Consider the following 20,310-nt stretch of genomic DNA (forward strand, 5'->3'; position numbering starts at 1 on the left):
AAGGTCAATTTTGTTATACTTTGTATATTTATTTCTGATCTTGATTAAGTTATTGTGTTCTTCCAGCTTATTTTAAAATGTAATGTATAATTAAGAAATATAAGTTAATCATGTTATATTTTCTAGATGTATAGAGATATATTTCAGTTAGATAGGTATTCTTCAAATCTTTCAGGACCCTCAGAATATGGTATTTAAAATGTTTTAATAACTTAGGACTTTTCATGACAATGAGACACGTCTGCTTCTGGCAGCACCAACCTACTTCAAGAGGAAGATGGGCATCGAAGAGGCTCCTTATGAAGTTGGTTAGCCATTTGGGCAAGAAACTGCTCTTGCCTTGACTGCTTCACTGTACATGTAGGATCCACAGAGAAATGACTGCTGAACTTGCCAAAAGGTGAGATGATCCTTTGGGGTTTCTGTTTCATAAAAAAAGTCCACGAGACCTTCTGAAGGATACAGAAGAAAATGACTAAACTGTCTCTAAAATTTCCTGCTTTATGGAAATGTCTGCTGGATACTATGGACCTGTAGGCTGAGGATGGATGCCCCAGTGATACAGAAGAACTTTGGGTAACTGTCCAGGCAGCAAGATATCTCTGTCATTTCTAGAGTTTTGGAAGTTTCTTTTTTTTTTTTTTTTTTTTACAATGCACTTCCTATTTACTTAGGTAATATTATATCCTTTTGGAGTCTTTGATGGAGCTGAAGAATAGATAGATAGTTATAGTTTTCCTTACTTATGATAAAAGATAAAATAAATAAAAATATTGTAACTGTAATTCTTGCTTGATACCTGTTTTGTTATACGTAATTTTACTATGTTAAAGTTAAAGCCTTCCTTTTTGTATAAGCAGAAAAGGAAAATGGTGTGGGAGGTTCTTCTTCCTATGTGTTGCTTGTATTGGTTAATGAATAAAGAAACTGCCTTGGCCTGATAGGGCAGAACTTAGGTAGGCATGGAAAACTGGACTGATAGACTGGGAGGAAGAAGGCAGAGTCGGGGGATCCCATGGAGCTGCTGCTGCTGGAGATATACATGCTGAAACTTTGCTGGTAGGCTGGTTAAATTAAAATGTAAGAGTTAGTCAATAAGAAGTTAGAGCTAATGGTCCAAGCAGTGATTTGATTAATACAGTATCTGTCTGGTTATTTTGGTTCTGGGTGGCCTGGACAAACAAGAGGGCCCTTCTTCTACACACATAACCTGCATAAACTAATTCCACAATAAGTGGAGCAGAAAGGAAACTAAAAGAATCTAAATATTTTAGTATTATAAAACAATATCCTATGTTAGCTTGTTTTGAGTTTCGGAGTAGTCCTGTCTAGGAATATGAGTTAGGTCTTACTACTCCACTGAGTTGAGCTTAGGAAAGCAAATACTGGGACCATGGTCCCAGGTCAGATTTATTGACTCTGCTGTTTTGACCCCCAGTACCCTGCTAGGGAAGATACAGATGAAAGATGAGCATTTATGAGACAAAAGAAGTACATATTGAGTCCAGCCAGTAACACACGACATGTGCTATTATAGTGCCATGTACTTAAAATCAGTTAGTAGAAAGTTGACTTTCCAAGGCATCAGCAGCAAATGGAGAAGCTGGGACAAGAATCATAACATTTATGACTACTGTGGCTGCTAGTCAAAATAATACTGTCAGTATAATTTTTATTGTAATTCAAGAAATAATGTAATCATCTCTTCTTGGAGTTTATTGAGTCAACTAATTATGTTGATATATAATAAATATGATTTTATTGTTACTTAGAAAATCTGAAAGAATTACAATATTTAATTTAACTTAAATGGAAATATGCAGAAGATTTTTAAGCAATTTGGAGATGCTCCTTCTAGAGAAGATGGAGTCAGTTGAAGTAATTAAAATTTAGACATGATCACTACGACTTTATCAATGATTGATCTATGCAACTCTTCTGATACGTTCTTTGACATTCCAATTATAGGTATGTTCACCAGTCTCAAAAAGAAGCAATCCTGATGATCCATGAATTCTAAAAGCATGTTACAACACATTATGACCTAGCCATAATTACCAACATATCATATAACCTATTATTGCTTTTCAGGTCTACTTATATGATTCTATAATGTCAGTTTTACCATCTACAAAGAAATCCTACTGAAGTCCAATAGAAATCTATTTTCTTACTGAATAATTTTAATTGCCAATATTAATTAAGCATTTATCACATTATTTAATATTAAATGTGTATTGAATAGGTAGCAAATGTACATGTAAATAACATGTATTTATAATGTTTTAAATTTGTTTTTTTAATTTTCAAAATTTGCTTTCAAGATAGGAGAAATATTTAAAACATTTTAAGCTTCCTTTACAAGTGAATGTATGGGATTAGAGGCTTCCTAAAGCTATAATGATTTTACAACCTAAATATTTGGATAAACCTTGGGTTCAGTGGTACTGAGACTATGACCGTTGTACTGTCACACTTTGATGGGAACAATACTCTTTCATTCACAGAAAAGACCTTAGGACTTTCTTAGCTCACTAATGGCACTATCTTATCTGTATATAAAGAACTGAAAATTTTACTTTGTGATTTTTTTTCAAAACAGAAGTTGTGTATGAGATAAGAGAGATTTTGAATTCTGGAGTTAGATTCTGAAACTGTAATTATGTGTTCTATAATCTTCATTTTTACAATTCATCATTTTGAAGGAAAACTTAAGTCAAATCAACCAAAACAAAGTAAAATACTTTTCTTGTGAACATACTTTCTTGAGTTTCTATGCAATAAAAAGCACCCCTATTGGTAAATTCAGACCAACAGTGACGGGTTTTGCAGAGTCTGCACAACTAGCTGACTTTAGAGGAAGTAGAAACTGTAATACATCTCTACTAAATTTAGAAAATTCACACATCGACACTTGTTGAGGATCCTGATGGCCTACAAAATGGTGTCTTTATGGAAGTTTCATTTTGAAACTGGCTTTAACATCAGTAGCATAACAGCTTAAAAAAGCTAAAAAGGTTGAAAAGTATATTCAATTTTAATGTTAACTACAACTATAAGCACAAATGCTACCGCAATGGAAGCCATGACATCACAGCTACATCCTTCTAAGTCTCCCTCCTTTGTGTAGTCTTGAATTTCTGGATATGAAGACTTATTCTGAAGAGCAAAACCTGTAGAAAGCAATAGGATATCACCTGCAGAAGTATGTTAAAAAAGAACCATGAGTTCCCACTACTCCCTTGATCAATATACTGTGAGTGACACCACAGAAAGACCCATGTGACAAGAAGCTAAGAACTCTGACAAAAAGTAGCAATAGGCTACTTTTTGAGATGTAGCAATAGGCCAGTGAGTAAGTTTACAAGTGGACTGTCCCCAAACCAAGCTTTATAAGAGAAGCCCTTGGATGAATAAAAACTATTTGCATTTCATAAGTCCTTCTTTGCAGAAGGTCAGGCTCAGCAAACGCCTTCATCTCTTTGCAGACAGGCTTAGGGATGGAAGTATAAACAATCCAGATTTAATGATTAGAATAAAAGCTAATGAACTCTCACTTATCTTTCAGAAGTTATAAGCTTCATTAAATGACTTTACAACAACCAATGTCATTTGTTGACAAATGGCTTTAATGACCAAAATCAGTTCATTGACTTAAAAGCTTTCAATACTCTCCTTTAGAAAACATGACAGCAAGCAACCCTTCCATATTTCTTTCCTGCAACATAGTTTTGCAATTGCAGCTTCCTTGCACTTTTTAAGCTAGGTATGCCATCCTGGTAGACAATGACGAGTGAATTTTAATAACATTCAATGTGCTATATTTGGTGAGAATGGAAGGAAAATATGTTTCCTTATTAGAAAAAAATCAAACCCAGAAACCTTTTAGATCATATTCCCTACTTATTATTAGTGCTCTCAGAAATTCTTAAAACTGCACCTATATTTGGGGAGAGGGTAGATTGCCTAGGTAACTTCTAATGACTATGCCCCTGCAAAGGAAAAACGAACAGTAGGGGAAAATCATAAAAATGACTGAGCTGGCCAAAACACATATAATCTGCTTTGTGTTGGAGAAAACTGTTTTTTTTTTTTCCAACAACAAGTCTCAGTTGCAAATAACTTCTTTGCTAGGGGTAGAAAGACTCTGTGTCCACTTTCCCTTCTCGGTAGACTTATTTCTGTCTGCTATGAACATATGAAAGTCCTGTGCATGCTGTCACAGTCTTTGTGAGATCATATATCTATCAATCATTTGGTGTCTAGAAGATGCTGTTTTCTTGGAGTCATCTGCTACCTCTAGCTCCTATGGTTTTCCTCCGCTTCCGCATAGATCCTTGAGCCTTGAAAGGAGTTTGGTAAAGACATCCCATTTAGGGTAGATTGTTCCTAAGCCTTTTGCTCTCTGCACACGGTCCACTTAAGGGTCTCTTTGTTAATTAACATCCAGAACAAGAAGCTTCACTGATGAGGTCTGAGTGATGCTCTCTACTCTGTGGGAATAGTAATAGACCATTAGGAGTTATTTTATTACTATGGATTCCATGGTGGAATTTTTTATACTCATTTTTGTTTTGTTTTAGTTTGGATTGTTGTTGTCTTATGGATTTTGTTTCTTTTACTTTTAAGTTCTTTTGGATTTGGTGGGAGAGGTATTCTTTTTCTGGTTTTGGTTTTTTTTGAGAGAGAGGAAGAGAACAAGAACATGAACTTGGGTGGGTAGGGAGGTGGGAGGATAGGGAGGTGGAGAGTATCTTGGAGGAATAGGGGCAAGGGAAAGAATATGATTAAAATAAATTATATTTAAAAATTTGATTAAATTGATAAATGATTAAAGTGGACTCTCTAAGGCATGCTTCTTTTCATTGTACAATGTGTCAAAAAAAAAAAAACATGTAAAAACCACAGCTTATTGCTAAGAGATGCCAGATAAAAACACAGGATCCTGGAGTGCTTTTCTAACAGGACTCTGGGCTAAGGTTGAGCATTGCCCAAGCTAGGAATGGTGGCTCACACCTGTCATCCTATCACTTGGGAGCTGGGACTAGGATGATCAGAAGAGGAAAGTTGAGGCCACCCTTGACGATATGAAATTCAAAAGGCAAAGTGAGAGAGGGAAAGGGAAGGAGAGAGGGAGAAAAGGAGTGAGGAGCGAGGGAGGGGAAAGATAGGTAGAAAAGCAGAGAGGAAAGATAGCTGTACATCTTATAAACATGGAATACTTGATGCTCTAATTTCAAGAAGAACTTTGGATAAATGTATTAGGGGGAAATGCAGGCTTTCTTTGTGTAATTGGCAGCCTTCCCAGAGATTTTTCATAAAACACTGAAATAATCTACCTGCAGAAAAAGCTTGATTGTTCCTGTGTTCTAGAATGACCAGAGCTATAATTCTTAACTGTTTCACTGTTCATCAAAATTAGTTTATCCTCAAATATAAGAGATATGGTTGGGAGTTGCTAATGGCCAAGGGTTTTCTGTAGAAAGAATTCTCCTACTAGAACATTCCTCCCTGAACAAGCTCACCACTGAAGCCTAGGCAAATGGTCACCCCGTGATACCCTCACTCCTGTAGATCAGGGAAAGCACAGCTGTTTCTCTTTTTTAAATCTGGCCCTCCCTCTTGCATTACTAACACAGTATTCCCCATTGATTCATTAGACAGTATTTTTCAAAAACTTTGAAACATACGAAATGCCCCCCCCTCTCTCTCTCTTTCTCTTTCTCACACACACACACACACAAAATTAAGTTCAAATAATGTCGCAGCAAATACAATGCAGTAAATCAATTCTAGAAATACAGTGAAAACCTTAAGTAATTACAAACTACTGGTCCATCTTCCAGGCACGCATGCTACCTTTGTGGAAATTCCACACCCTGAACCTTCCCATACCACGTACCATGGTTATAAGTACGACCTAATTAAGACATCTGATCTCACACAATTTCAAATTTTTCTCTCTGTTATGCATGCTTCTTCAACCTACCATCTCTCCAGTCTCCCTCATTTTTCCACCAAATGTTTCCTTAGCATTGGTTTTCTTGTGGGTTCACTACTTAATCACTTTTTCTAACTTCGTACTCAGATCAATGGGCAGTCAAAGAGCTCCAGGCCCTCCTCATTGAAACAAGTAAACACACTAACTTACGTAACAGAGGGGAGCTAAGGATAGAATCAAAGCTTAGGATAAACTAGCCTTACATTAAGGAGAAGGTCCTGCATTACCTAGATGGGTTGAAAGTAAACACAAAAGTCTTTTATAATGGTAGAGATTCAGATGGAAGAACTGAGGAGATGGCAATCTGAGATAAAACCATTCATCTCTGTTGGTCTTGGAAGATAGAGGAAGACTAGAATAAGTCATGGGGTGTGGGCAGACTCTAAAATGGGAACAGACCTGATAATACCTTGGTTTAAGCCAGTGATCTTCATCAGACTTCTGACATCATGGTTTAATATTAACGTTCTGTGTCATTTATATCATCAAATATTCATAAATAAACATGTAAATATGTGCATAGATAGATAATAAGCAAAATAGTCGATGTGACCACCTAGTGATGGTCTCTAAGCTACACAGTAGAGAAAGGGAAGGGTAAGAGGAGACTACAGCTAATGATAGAAGGCTGTGAGATAGGCAGATGGATCAATTACATTACAGGTAGATTATAGAAAGATTTGAGATAGATTTATTGTTTTAATGAAAACTAGTTGACAGAGGAAATAGCCCTTCCTACATCAATTAGTCATAAAAAATATCCTCACTCTTATTTCACAGCAAAAAAGTTAACTCCCAATGAATCATAGCTATGAAATAAAAAATTATAAAACTGCTTTAAATGTATCTGATCTTGGAGCAGATGGACAGAGTATGAACCACAAAAGAAGAATTTGGTAGCTATACTTTGTCAACATCAGATTTTATCTTTTAAAACACCACTAACAAAACCAAAGTTTCAGACACAAGAGAAAAGAAAATTTTGCTAAGCATATGTATGAGCATAATTTCTGCTCATAAGTGATCAAGAACTTCCACACAATAAGACAAACAAACTGACAATGAAATGGACACAGCTGTACACAAAAGATTTCACCCACAAATGTATCAAAATGGCAAATAAGTACATAAAAGTGTTCATACTATTAGTCATTAGGAAAATGCAAATTAAAACCACAAAGAGATGCCACTGTACACCCACTGGAACAGCTAAATGTGAAAAGACTGACAATCCTATTTTGGTGAAGCTGTGCAGGATTTAGAGTTCTCAAACATTGCTGTTAGAATTGCAATCTTTCAGTCACTCTGGAGAACAGTTAGGTGGTTTGTTATAAAGTAACTTCTAAAATTAAAAGTATCACACATTTATGACCTATCAGTTCTTCTCTTAAGAACTAAGGCTAGATGACCGCAAAAGAGTTGACTATGGATGTTTGTAACAGTATTATTCATAACAGATAAAGTTTATATTGAGACAATATAAATTCCTGTCAGTTGGCAAGTATATATGCAAGTGAGCACAGCCATGCCCCTGAAATCTTACCCAGAAATAAATAGGAAACTATTGATGCAATTTTATCTGAATAGTGTTTTAGCAGTTAAGTAAGATTCTGTCATGAGAACCGAGATTTGTAGCTGCTTGGGATGCTTACTTATTTATACCACTCCCACTAATGTTCAGTGACTATTATAGAAAAGGCAGCATAAAGAATGTAAGAGCCACAAGATAGTGAGAAAAGATACAAAAATGCTATCTTTAACAAGATACAGCTATTGCAACCATAATCACACAGTAGCTATGATTGTCTGTACTAGGCCTGATTGCCTGTACTAGGCCTGCACAAAGTGGACCTGTCAGAGTTAACATGGATCAGGGAGGTATTAATGAGCTCCTACCTTTCCTGGTTAAGCTATTGCTAATGGTGGATTTAGAGGGAAGGGCAGTATGGCCTTCAGTTATGTTCCTAAATGATGAGCCTACAAAGCTCCAGTGTATAGCTCCAAGCCTGTAGCCACACAGTCCTAGTAAACTCGGTGGTCAAAAAGCGAAACGAAAGGCACGAATGTAAATGAAGAATACAGGGCTGGGAGGAGATAAGAGGAGGTTGGAGTGAAGTAATCAGAATACACTATGTACGTGGCTGAACTTGCAGAAGAATAAAAGTAATCAATATGAAAATGAAAATTAAGCAGATACTATACTGTTTGCCACAGTTGGAGTTGTCACTGTCTAAGGGAACTTTAAAAGAGAAAGAAAGAAAAAGTCAGACACAAAAGCCTATATTCAGTATGGTTATCTCAATGGCAGGAGTCAATGGCTATTCTATGGAGCTGGAGATGAACCATCCTGGAGATACTGAAGAGTGTTTCATGGTGACAGAAATGTTTCACAAATCATTGTTTTGGTTCATGTAGATGATACAATTCATCAAATTATACTCTTAGCATTGGTGAATTTCAATAAAGCTATTTTGAAAAGTAGGTATGGGTTCTCCAGTTCCTCTGTGAGATGCTGAAGGAGTATCTGATGAGGGCTAGAAGATGCTCTTGGGTTCAGCTGTGGACAGGAGCCAACTAATGAGCAACTCAGCCATCACACCAGAGTTCTGTCAATCAACAAGAAATTGCCATCTCTATCCCACGGTCATCCTTAGGAATCCCAGATTCATATTTCAGAGATGCTTGAGACTATACCTGCTCTGTGTGTGTGGCAAGGGAAAAGGGTTCTCCTTTTTATCTCTATGAATCTGAAAACTAGGACATGACTGGTTGAAAGGGACAGAACAGTTTTCATGAGGAAGAAGAGAGAAACACAGAAAATAGGCAAAGCTGCGAATTCTACTTATTTACTCTGTTACCATTTATCAACTACTCTTAGATGTGGCTGCTTTAATGCAAAAACTTTAAAGGTGTTTTGTTTTCTTTGCTTTTGTTTTCAGAAGGATTTAAAAACTATTATACGCTTTTTGAATTATCATTTAAAATATTTAATATTAGAAAATAAATAAAAAGAATAGAAATGAATAACTAATCAGGAATGTAAAATAATTTTCTTACATGAAATAGATACTTCAGCTATAATTCAATACTTACTGTAACTTTTCAGTGACAGGATGTAGTGGTGAGTTCAAATTCTATCACTACCACCTACCATGTTTAGAATTTTAGATTATCTAAATTTATGTGTATTTTGAGTCAGCTTTGCAGGGTTGGTAGGAATAGAGATACATACTAATAGAAGAGGAACAGTCAAACGCTCAGCCAATAATAGCTACTACTGAGATGTTTATGAATTAAAGTATATCTGTGTATTTATATGTGTGTGTGTTGTTTTAGAATTTACTTTTGTCAGATAAAGAAACAATCTAAGAGTTAGAACAAATTCATTAGTTTATCCCTTGAATTTTAATAATTTGATTTCAGAGACTCATTTGTCCCAAACAGGCTTCTGAATAAGGACGATTACATGGACAAACAGGGATTTGCAGAAACAGGTATTGGCTTCTGTTTAAGTTCAGTTCCATAGATAAACAGAGGTATTGTGGTAGAAAAATAGAATCAGTTTTGAAAGAGTTTATAAGCCCCTTTGTTGAATCATCATCTAAAATAGTTAATGCTCGAAAGAAATGGAAAGGATTCAGAGAAATAATATAATCAGAATTGTAAAATAGTTTTCCCATGTGGTATAGTAACTTTAGTTAATTTTTCCAAAGGAGATGAATTTAATATTAAAGTAGTTGCCAGGAAGAGGGACCAAACAGCCAGGAAAATAAGGGGTGATACCAATGCCACTTAAACAAGGCAAGCATAGTCTGATTGATAGTGTAAGTAACTGAATACAATCACAGAAGCTGATGTCTTCATGCTGATGTTCAAATCTAGACTGTTTCTCTCTGTATCATTTAGAAATTAATTAAATTCTCGATGAAGCAACATGCAGGTAAGATGCCTACCCTCTCATCACATGGCTGTGAAAATTAAGTGACCTGATATACACAATGCGTGTAGAATGCCCAGCAGGCATTACATCCCAAACGCGTCTACATTATTACCCTCATTAAAATGATCACTATAGATATGGTGAGCATAATCCTAAGAACAATCTTACAATGATAATTTGGTACAGCCAAAGATACATTATTATGTTGCAGGATGATTAATAGGAACAAACTTTGTTAACCTACTTCATGAGGATGCCATGCCTACTGGTTCAACATTAGAGTCTCCTGCAAGCCTGAAGGCTGGACTCAGGACCACAGATGAAAATGCTGAGCTCATTTGATGAGTTCTGGGTTTAGGAAGGTGACTGATGAGACAGTGTATATTGAACAACACCAATTCATGACTCAAATTAGATAAAAAGAGCCCATAAATGTATCCTATTGATCATGTGTTCATTATACTATCTGAATATCTTATAAATTCTAAGATTATAAAAATACCTAACAAAGATCTAGAGCCAAATATTTCATTTTCTGCAGAAAAAAAAATGGTCTTGGGGTTAATCCCTGAGTAACCAAGGTCACATGAGTACTTCATGGCAGAGCCATTACTCTGGCCCGGATATTTGTTTTGTTCCATTTTTCCATTATCTCACATTCTCTGGTTATAGAATATTTTATTTACTTTAAGAAATCCCTTTTAAAGTTCTAATTTTTGCAATATAGTTTATTTTTCCATGATGAGCAATTCCCAAATGTATGATAATTTGACTTTTAATTTTCTTTTTCATTTTCTAGGCTGAAAGGGTGATACTCTATGTTGTTACCAAATGAAACCTCAAGTACTGGGATTGCATTACATCTCATTGAGTTGTTGGTCTAGGGGGTCTCATGGGAACCCCCCAAACAACCCAGGCTGTTGCCCAAACTATAGATTGCTCTCCATAAACTGACAGCCACGTCCTATTGCTTAAGACAATACCTACACAGCTCACTAAACATGAAGAAGTTGAGCTGGTGTCTACACTGAGTCTTCACCCCCTATGTCCTAGTGTTTGGTATAGGAAGGTACTCTGCTTACTACCAAAGGATAAACATAAACATCAACTGAGCCACAAACCCTGTGACCTGCAATAATGTTCTGCCTGCAAGATATGCTAGGGCAATGGTGGCACAAATCTTGTGGGAAAAACTAACTAGTATCTGATGTGACTTGAGGACCACTCCACAAGATAGAACTCATACCCAACACTGATTAGGTGAGCAAGAACCTGAGACTAGATAGCCCAGGGACCTATAGTAAAATTAATTACTACTACTACTACTATTAAAAAAGTAGAAACAAAATGACTCATACTGACATTCTGATATACTCATAGATCAATGTCTTACTCAGTTATCATCTGAGAAGTTTCCTTCTGTGGCAGCATATGAGTGAGAATGGCTCCCAGTGGGCTCATATATTTGAATATTTGGTTCCCAGTAGGTGGAACTGTTTGGAAAAAATTAGGAAGTGTGGCCTCGTTGAAGGAGGTGTGTCGGTAGGGGATGGGCTTTTAGATTTTAGAAGCCAACATCATTCTTAGCGTCTCTCTACTTAATGCTTGTATATGAGGTGTAAGCTCTTAGCTACTGTTCCAATGCCATTTCTACCCTCCTACTACTATTGCCATGCTCTCCACCATGATGATCATGGACTCAACTCTCTAGAACTGATACCGTCAGTTAATTGCTTTCTTTTGCAAGTTGCCTTGGTCCCAGCATCTCCGAGAAATAAAACATAATTAAGACAGTGCATTTAATGGAATCCAGGAATACAGATTTTCAGTTCATAATTGGCTTACTAAAGCTTAACATCTGCTTAATGAACAGCTGCTTAAAGACTTGACTGTAATGATAGAATTGGGGCGTTTTTGTATGGACTTTGTTATCAAAGATGCTAGGATGCATTTTAAGGTATTGTTCATGAGGTGTAAAGTCTGGCATCACTTGACTTCAGTTTTTGAGATTGTTCTGAGAACAGCTGGCTAAGAGTGGGGAGGCAGTCGGGTTGGGTGGTTATTGTGCTAGGCTAAGTGAAGGAAGACCACACCTTGGAGGAAGATAGCAATATCAGAAATCTTGAAATCCTGAAATAACATGACTTGATGGTAGTGACGGCAAATATTCCTGATACACGGTAAAGTGTGAAGGGAAATGAGAGCCATGGAAGGGGGACATGTCAATCTTAATTCAGGAAATTCTACTCATTTACAACGATATATCTCCTGTTACAACCCACACTAAAACTTACTTGTCTTTCCCTATGTAAAAAGAGGTCCTGCCCATTGTCACCTATATAATGTCCCCTTGTGAGCCTGGCAGCAGCAAGCCTTATACCATGTCAGAGGAAAGAAAATGAACTCCGTAAAGAGTGACTCCTGATTTTATAACCTGAAATGGTATCCTAGAAGTCATTGATAACATTCTGACATGTCTGCTGAGTAGGAAGCTGAGCTCAGGCAGTGTCTACTGGCAGCACTCAAGACAGACCTAACCTGCTGAAAGAACAACTGGCCACCTGAGGGGAAGGCTGATCCCAAGTATGTATATGATTATAGCCAACATTGTCCCTAGCTCAGTCCCCAGTAGATTCATACTTGGATCTTAAAGGAGTATTATGAACAAAAGCTATAAAATATTATTTTCTTCAAAACCTGCTAAGAGATAGAAATAAGAGCCAACACCAGTTTGATAGACCCTCACAGAAGGCAGCCTAGAGAGAAAGAGGCAATTTCCTTCACTTTGGCAGGGTGTGCTACGGTTTGGGCATGTCAAGGAATGCATGTCTCAAGAACAACAACCATTGGTACAGGAAACAGTGTTCTTAGCAATGTGGCTACTTGTTTGGGCAACAGTTCCTAGGGGTGGAACAATAGAATCCATCGTGGTGGGGGCAGGCAGACAATAAGAGAAATGAAAAAAGTACAAGGGCAAGTGGCTGACCTATCCACGAGTAGGTGCCCACAAGACTCTCAGAACTGCTTGCATAAGCTTAGTTTCCTTGTTAGCATACAAACTAGAGCCACCAAAGTCTGAGGTGTCATTTCACCACCTTCCCCGGTTTTGAACAACAGTGAGAGAATGGATTTACACTGCACTTGAGCAGCTCATCAGAGCATCATCCTCCATATGTAGTTAGTCCTTGTACCCCAAAGCTCACATCTGGCACATCTGTTCAAGATTTCTTAAACTAAGGTATATCGCCCCCAAGATATTAAAGAGACTTGAGTATCATTGCTTTTGAAATGGTAAATATCTGATTTTTTTAAGTAAACATTCTTTATTTAAAAAAATAACATCTTCTGTCAGAGACAGAGACCCACATTGGAGCACCGGACTGAAATCTCAAGGTCCAAATCAGGAGCAGAAGGAGAGAGAGCATGAGCAAGGAACTCAGGACCGCGAGGGGTGCACCCACACACTGAGACAATGGGGATGTTCTACCGGGAACTCACCAAGGTCAGCTGGCCCGGGTCGGAAAAAGCATGGGATAAAACCGGACTCGCTGAACATAGGGGACAATGAGGAGTACTGAGAATTCAAGAGCAATGGCAATGGGTTTTTGATCCTACTGCACGTGCTGGCTTTGTGGAAGCCTAGGCAGTTTGGATGCTCACCTTACTAGACCTGGATGGAGGTGGGGGGTCCTTGGATTGGGGGAACCCTGATTGCTCTGTGGGCCCATGAGGGAGGGGGACTTGATCGGGGGAGGGGGAGGGAAATGGGAGGCGATGGCGGGGAGGAGGCAGAAATCTTTAATAAATAAATAAATAAATAAAAGACTTCTATTCAAAAAAATAACAGTAACAGGCATTTTATAGAAGTAATTGAAGAGTGACTAGCGGGTGCCATCTGCCCTGGTGCTTATATTAAGAACAGCATTCTGAGTAACACTTCAACAGTGCTGTTTACATCCCTTTCCTCCTAAAGGAGACAGGAATCTTCTTCAAATGCATCTCCTTAAAGGGCCTGCTTTCTTATGGCTATTTTAAGTGGTTTCACACTTCTGCATCGTGCTGAAGAAGGCAAGGTGATGACCGTGAGCACATGTGTGCCAGTCTTACCCAAACTCAGTAATTCCCAGGGTTTGAATCCCAGTGTGACCTGACCACCATGCCCCCTATCCCTGAAGAATGTCTCAATGACTCTTCACTTGTTGGTTTGTATTTTTATCCTGCCTGTTTCTCAAAAGCCAATGAAGGGTCTCAGGTTGCTAATTCTGGATGATAGTGAGAGTGGACACAGAGCAGGAAGAGAGAGTCCTCTGGGGACATGGAGGATTCCATGTCCTACCATGCTACCATTCCCCAGCTTCCAAGAGAAGGGGCCAGCAATTGAGGTCATTCTGTAAGAGCAGCATGAACATACCCCATTCGGTGTAGGGGAAAGAGGGAGCACCAAAATCTGGAGGAGAGTCAGGGTACTTAGGACATGTGCACCTTTGCTGAGATAGAATCAGTAGAGGAAATGGAATTTCATTTATGCACTACTAAGAAGATAACTTAGTAAGCAAAGAATCTGTTTGATCAAAATTCCTGTAGGGAAAAAAAAAATAAAGGATGCTGGGAATGGGTACTCACATACATTCATATCCTCCAGAAAGAGAAATGAGACATTGAATCCATCACAAGATATCTGCAAAAATCATACTGGAACACCATGAAATATCCTTCACACACACAAGTATGTGTGAGCACACACACAGCATACTGCGTGTCTACAAGTCCATTTAGTCAGTTCTTTACATTTCAACTGTTAAAACCCATGTTCTGTTCCTATCACTGCCCTCCACTCACCAATACTATGCTGGGTATTGTTTGCTCAGATCTGGAGGAGGTCAAAGCAAAGGACGAGGAGCCATGCCGGCAAACAGCTTTGTGTCTCTAATGGAGTCTCATCACCTTGTTACCAGCCATGCTGCTCGGCATGCCTCTGTCTATGCAAGACACAAGCAGGTCTGCGCTGCCTGAGGAGGGACACAGGTGCTCAGCTCTGTGCATCTCACCTGGAGTCAAGAAGCTTGGTTTTATAAAGGATTCACATATGTGCCAACTATTTGGGGCGGGGCGGGGGAGAGATTGAGTTTTACCTTCCAATGAGTGAGAACTCGCCCACGACACCCAGCCGTCGCATGGCACTCAGGAGTCCCCGCACCGTCATGCCCTCGCAGAAGCAGACCACAACCCTGGCCTTCGGAAGTCGCTCCCGGAGCTTGCGCAGGAGCCGGTCGAAGCTCTTCTCGCCTGCATTACTGTAGATTTTGTCTGAGTGTGCGATGCAGAGGCCTTCCTGGGCAGCCAGTTCTTTGAAAGCGTCCATTCCACTCTCGCCGTAATTCCCTGTTCAGAAACAACCAGCAGATGTTCAAGACCTCTGTGTCAGCCACATCCCTGCCAACTGGAATGAGGACTTGGGGGTCTGGGGGTGAGTGCGTGCAAGGGTGTGGGTATTGCCCAATAATTCATAAGTCCAAATGGGGTCGAAAGGAGACCTCTGTGGAGTAAAAAGCATCAGATACAACCAGCAGTCAATTCTATGAAAGCCAACAGAAATTACATGAGCTAGGCATCCATCCACAGTTGAACATTGTTTGCTAAATGAAGGATTGCTGCCCTACTTTACAGACATGATTAATAATGCATGTCCCATTTTTAAACACATGGGAAAGTTGAGCTCATTGGAATACGGGGATCAACTGGTTTCATCTGGATTCCAAGTCAAGGTACAGAAACTCAGACCAGAAAAGAATCCCTGCAAAATCTCTAAACTGGGCACTCTCCCACTACCTGATCAACTGGAGTCCTCATTTGAAATTTTAACAAGAACACAGAAGGAAAGTTAATAATTAATCCAACATTTATAAATTTTTCCTCACTGACACTCATATCTTCTGTCATTATTCCTAACACAAGTCTTAAGTGCTTAAGGACAAAACCAACCCCTCCTCAAGGTGAACAACTCCCATCACTTCTTGGCTATTCTAATATTTTCTGTGATGCTTCTCCCTTTTTTAGATAATGGATTTCTTCCTTTTTGTTGTGGGACAATGGTCTTGTATGCTGTAAAGATTTGTCACTTGTATTGGTTTAATAAAATGATGGTTGAATAGTAGCCAAGCAGGAACTATAGTTGGGGCAACTAGAATAGGAGAATTCTGGGAAGAGGAAAGGCTCAGTCTGCAGTAGTCACCCAGACACAGAAGAAGCAAGATAAAAATGTGTCACTGATAAAAGGTAACACAGACAAGAATTATGGACTAATTTAAGATGTAAGAATTAGTTAATAAACCAGGCGGTGGTGGCGCACACCTTTAATCCCAGCACTCAGGAGGCAGAGGCAGGCGGATCTCTGTGAGTTGGAGGCCAGCCTGGTCTACAAGAGCTAGTTCCAGGACAGAAACCAAAAGCTACGGAGAAACACTGTCTCAAAAAATCCAAAAAAAAAAAAAAAAAAAAAGAATTAGTTAATAAGAAGTCTGAGCTAATAGGCCAACCAGTTTATAATTGTTATAAGCCTCTGTGTGTTTCTTTGGGACTGAATGGCTGCAGGACCAGGCAGGAGAGAAACTTCTGTCAGCTGATGTAGGTGTTGCTTTCTATGTGTTCCTTTCATTGGTTAATTAATAAAGAAACTGCCTTGGCCCTGATAGGACAGAAAATTAAGTAGGCGGAGTAGACAGAACAGAATGCTGGGAGAAAGAAGCCGAGGCAGGCAGTCACCATAGCTCTCCTTTCCGAGATGAACACAGGTTAGAATCTTCCTCGTGGTACTACACACATTATTAGAAATGGGTTAAAGCAAGATGTGAGAGTTAGCCAGTAAGAGGCTGAAACTAATGTGCCAAGCAGTGTTTAAAAGAATACAATTTGTGTGTTGTTATTTCTGGGGCTGAGCTAGCCATGCGGGAGCCAGGTGGCGGGAAGCGGCCTACAGCTCCTTCTACAGTCAGCCACCTTTTACTATGTCAACTAGAGAAAAATAGTTCTTGGATGAACTGTCCACCTAGGCTACTATTTCATCCACTATCCCAGTCCCCACAGAAAAAAACTACATAGGTCAACAGATCTGCTTCTTAATTTCCCATTCTCTCCTCATTTTCTGTGTTTTTAATTAAGTCACTTGCATTTTATTGGTTAGAAGTTTACATACATTTAATGTTTAAGCTTCATGAATTTGGACATACATATATCCACCATATCAAAATTGTCCCACCAAAGTCCTTTGTTATTAGAGCTACTAATAACACCCTGTTGTTATAACCCATGATCTTCATTTTAATCAGCAACTTGCTGTATTCAAGGCCACGCATCCCTTAAAGCCTTTAATACTCCTGACTCTTGAGACTCTCTAGTCCCCTCACTACTAAAAGGCCATTCTTTGGTTCATTTGCTTTATTTTCCATCTTTGCTCATCCTCTGAATGTCATCATGCTAGGAGTCCATCATGGGAAACTCTTGGCTGACTCTCCCACTTCAGGAACCACTCTCAGCATATGCCCTCAGGTATTGTTTCAATGGGACTGCTTAGTCATATACTGTAACTTCGGGCTGAAAGATACTTTAGAGAAAAGACTGTGAAATTCATTTGCCTGCCTGTCATGTCCTTTTGTGGGCTGCTCAGATTCAACACACTGAATTCTTTCTCTACTTTGCAAACATGCTTCTTCCGGATACTGTCTATTAGAAACTCTAGCCTCTCCCCACCAACTTTCTCAATAACAAAATTGAGGAATTAGTCTAGCATCTGTGTTTTCACCAAATATAGGATCCATTTCTATAGCCCTCGTCTCCAGAACATTCTTAATCCAGTTTCTTTGCTCTCTTTCAAGCTCTTAACCATGCTTTATGTCCTGTTCCCTAAAGGAGGAGGCTGAGATAATGATTCTTGTTCAGAGAACTTATGGAGGGCAAGAGGAGCAGAGATGCAGAGGAGGATAGGAGACAAGCGCTAATTAAGCAGGAAGCTTGTCTCAACTAACAATTAGTTGCAGGTTGGTCCCCACAGGAGGTGATGGAGAACCTCATTCCACAGGCTCAGCCTCACCTCTGAGCAAGGGAATTCTTATCAGTCCATCACCAAATATGCTTCCCAAAGGAGGTAAGTCATAGCTTAAATTAACAGATGTCTACTTAGGTTGTAACTTTTAGATAAAACATAGATCAGTGAACCAGAGAAAAGGAATCAGGGAGGGTGGCCAAGAGTATCCTCACAAGCACTCTCAGTTCTCAGCTAGGCAACTGCCTTAGCCTCATGATTAGACTCTCCGCTTGTATTGTTGTTCCCACTAGTTCATTTCACACCTAGTGCTCTGATAAAGTGTGGTTCCATTACAAAAGGTTCCAGTGTCTTTCCAACATGCTTAATCAGAAAATAAAAGCTTACCTGGACCACCTTGCTCTACCCAGGCGGGTCCTTCCACCTTCTCCAACTCTGTCTCATCCTACTTTGCCTCCCTCACCTTCCTTACTACTATGGCCACTTTTTTTCTTCCTGGAATACCCCAAACACATCCATTTTGGGCACTAGCCTTCTTCTAGCATCTGAACAGACACTCTTCTAGCAGATAATCTTATTGATCATATTTCAATATTCATTCCACTTTGTCTGAAAACTCTTCTAATTAGCTTAAATTACCCTCTCAGAAAACTTTGCTCAGGTTCACTACTTTAATCCCAATGTCTATATCTGATACTTTTGCTTGTGTTTTATTGTACCAAGAACATCAGTTTCTTGAGAGTATCACCATATGACTTGTTCTCTGATGCATGCTTAGTAGAATGGTTTTATATACTTAAATTCATTACTGAGAATTTCAATCAAGAACATTTGTTATGACAGGCCAATTGAGAAGGGTACAGGGATATAAACAAGTAATTTAAAAATAAGCAGTCAGTGGGTAGAAAGTTTACAAAAATCACTCGATCTTATTAACTATTAAAATGGTGCAATTAAAATAAGGCAAATTGTTTTATTTATCAGAAAGTCAGTATTTCATTAATAATATTCAGTATTGTCAGACATGGTGATGCATGTCTTTAATCCTACCACTCAGAAGGCAGAAGGAAATGGATCTCTGTGAGTTCAAGTCCATTCTAATATATATAGCAAGTTCCAGGACAGTCAGAGCTATAGAGTCTCAAAAAAAACAACACCAAAATTAATAATAGCAATAATTAATAATAATATTAAGAATTAGCAAAATATATATGCCTTCATTCCAAAGAATGTGATTAAAATATTTTCAGAAAATTTGGCCATATTTTAAAACAAAAATAAGGTGTCAGATAAATATAGCAATTATTTAGTCAAACAATTATGAAATAATTTGTTTCAGAAAGGACTTGTAACTTGAATTTTAACATCTGTGAAAATGTTATAAGCACTGATTGTATGTTTAAAGAAAGCTTTCTTGTCTCCTTTTTCATAAGATTTTGTAATCAAATTTTATTTTTGCCCTTTGACAGCTGAAATATCCTACATGGTTTAGTTTAGAGATGACCAAATGGAATAATTAACACATCATGAGAACTGCAGGTCCCTGGACTATGGAAGCATGCCACAGCAAAACAAAACGTACTGACTGGTTCTAAGAGAGAAAGTCAACAGATGCCTTCTTCGTCTGTAAGAGAGGGCATGAGGAAGGAAGTGAGATGCCACGCTTAGGAAATACAGTTTGGGGAATCTTCATGACACTGTGGATAGACTCAGCAAAAGTCGCTCTCAGTCTGCCAGGAGATGGCATTGTGTGACAGATCACCTTACTGCTGAGTCACCAAATCTGGGGCTTCAACCCCCAAAATTATTTTAGTCCTTCATCACAATACACACAAATTAAGTGACCAAGGGTGTTCTTTGCATGAGAATAAGAAAATGCTTGTGTTCTAAATCTAGTTATAGCCATGGACATGCTTAGTTCAAACCCATCACTCTAAAATAGACTGAGACATCAAGCAGTGAAATGTCTCAATGGGCATGAAGCCTTCTTCTGGAAGAACTAAATGATTGTAATTATGGTTTGAATAAGATTGTCCCTGTAAGGCTCTATGTGTTTGAAAGTTTAGACATCAGTGAACAAAATGCTTTGATGGGATTACAAGGATTAAGAGATGTGGCCTGGTTAGAGGAAATGTATCATTGGGAGCGTAGTACCCAACATGGGGTAACTGCATCCACATAAAGCCTGAGGGAGCTTGGGAAGTAATTTTAGACAGAAAAGAATAGAGTTAAGCATGGCTTATTGATAGCAGCAGTTTCTCTGGTGGGTTCTGTTTGCTAGACGCAAGCGTTCTCATTTAAGAGATGCTTCCTGACTCAGCTTTAGCTGTA

General features: G+C 38.6%; 1 protein-coding gene across 3 annotated transcripts in view; it reads right to left on the bottom strand.

Annotated features, from left to right (window-relative positions):
* The window catches only part of Grm1 (glutamate metabotropic receptor 1), a 389,047-nt gene that overhangs the window by 249,524 nt on the left and 119,213 nt on the right, over positions 1-20,310 (bottom strand). For all 3 annotated transcript variants that reach the window (XM_057762221.1, XM_057762223.1, XM_057762224.1), the window contains one exon: positions 15,074-15,323. In XM_057762221.1, the coding sequence (XP_057618204.1) occupies positions 15,074-15,323 (250 nt within the window). The remainder of the gene's footprint in view (positions 1-15,073; positions 15,324-20,310) is intronic.

Source organism: Chionomys nivalis, chromosome 2, assembly GCF_950005125.1.
Source record: "Chionomys nivalis chromosome 2, mChiNiv1.1, whole genome shotgun sequence".
NCBI classification, from domain to species: domain Eukaryota; kingdom Metazoa; phylum Chordata; class Mammalia; order Rodentia; family Cricetidae; genus Chionomys; species Chionomys nivalis.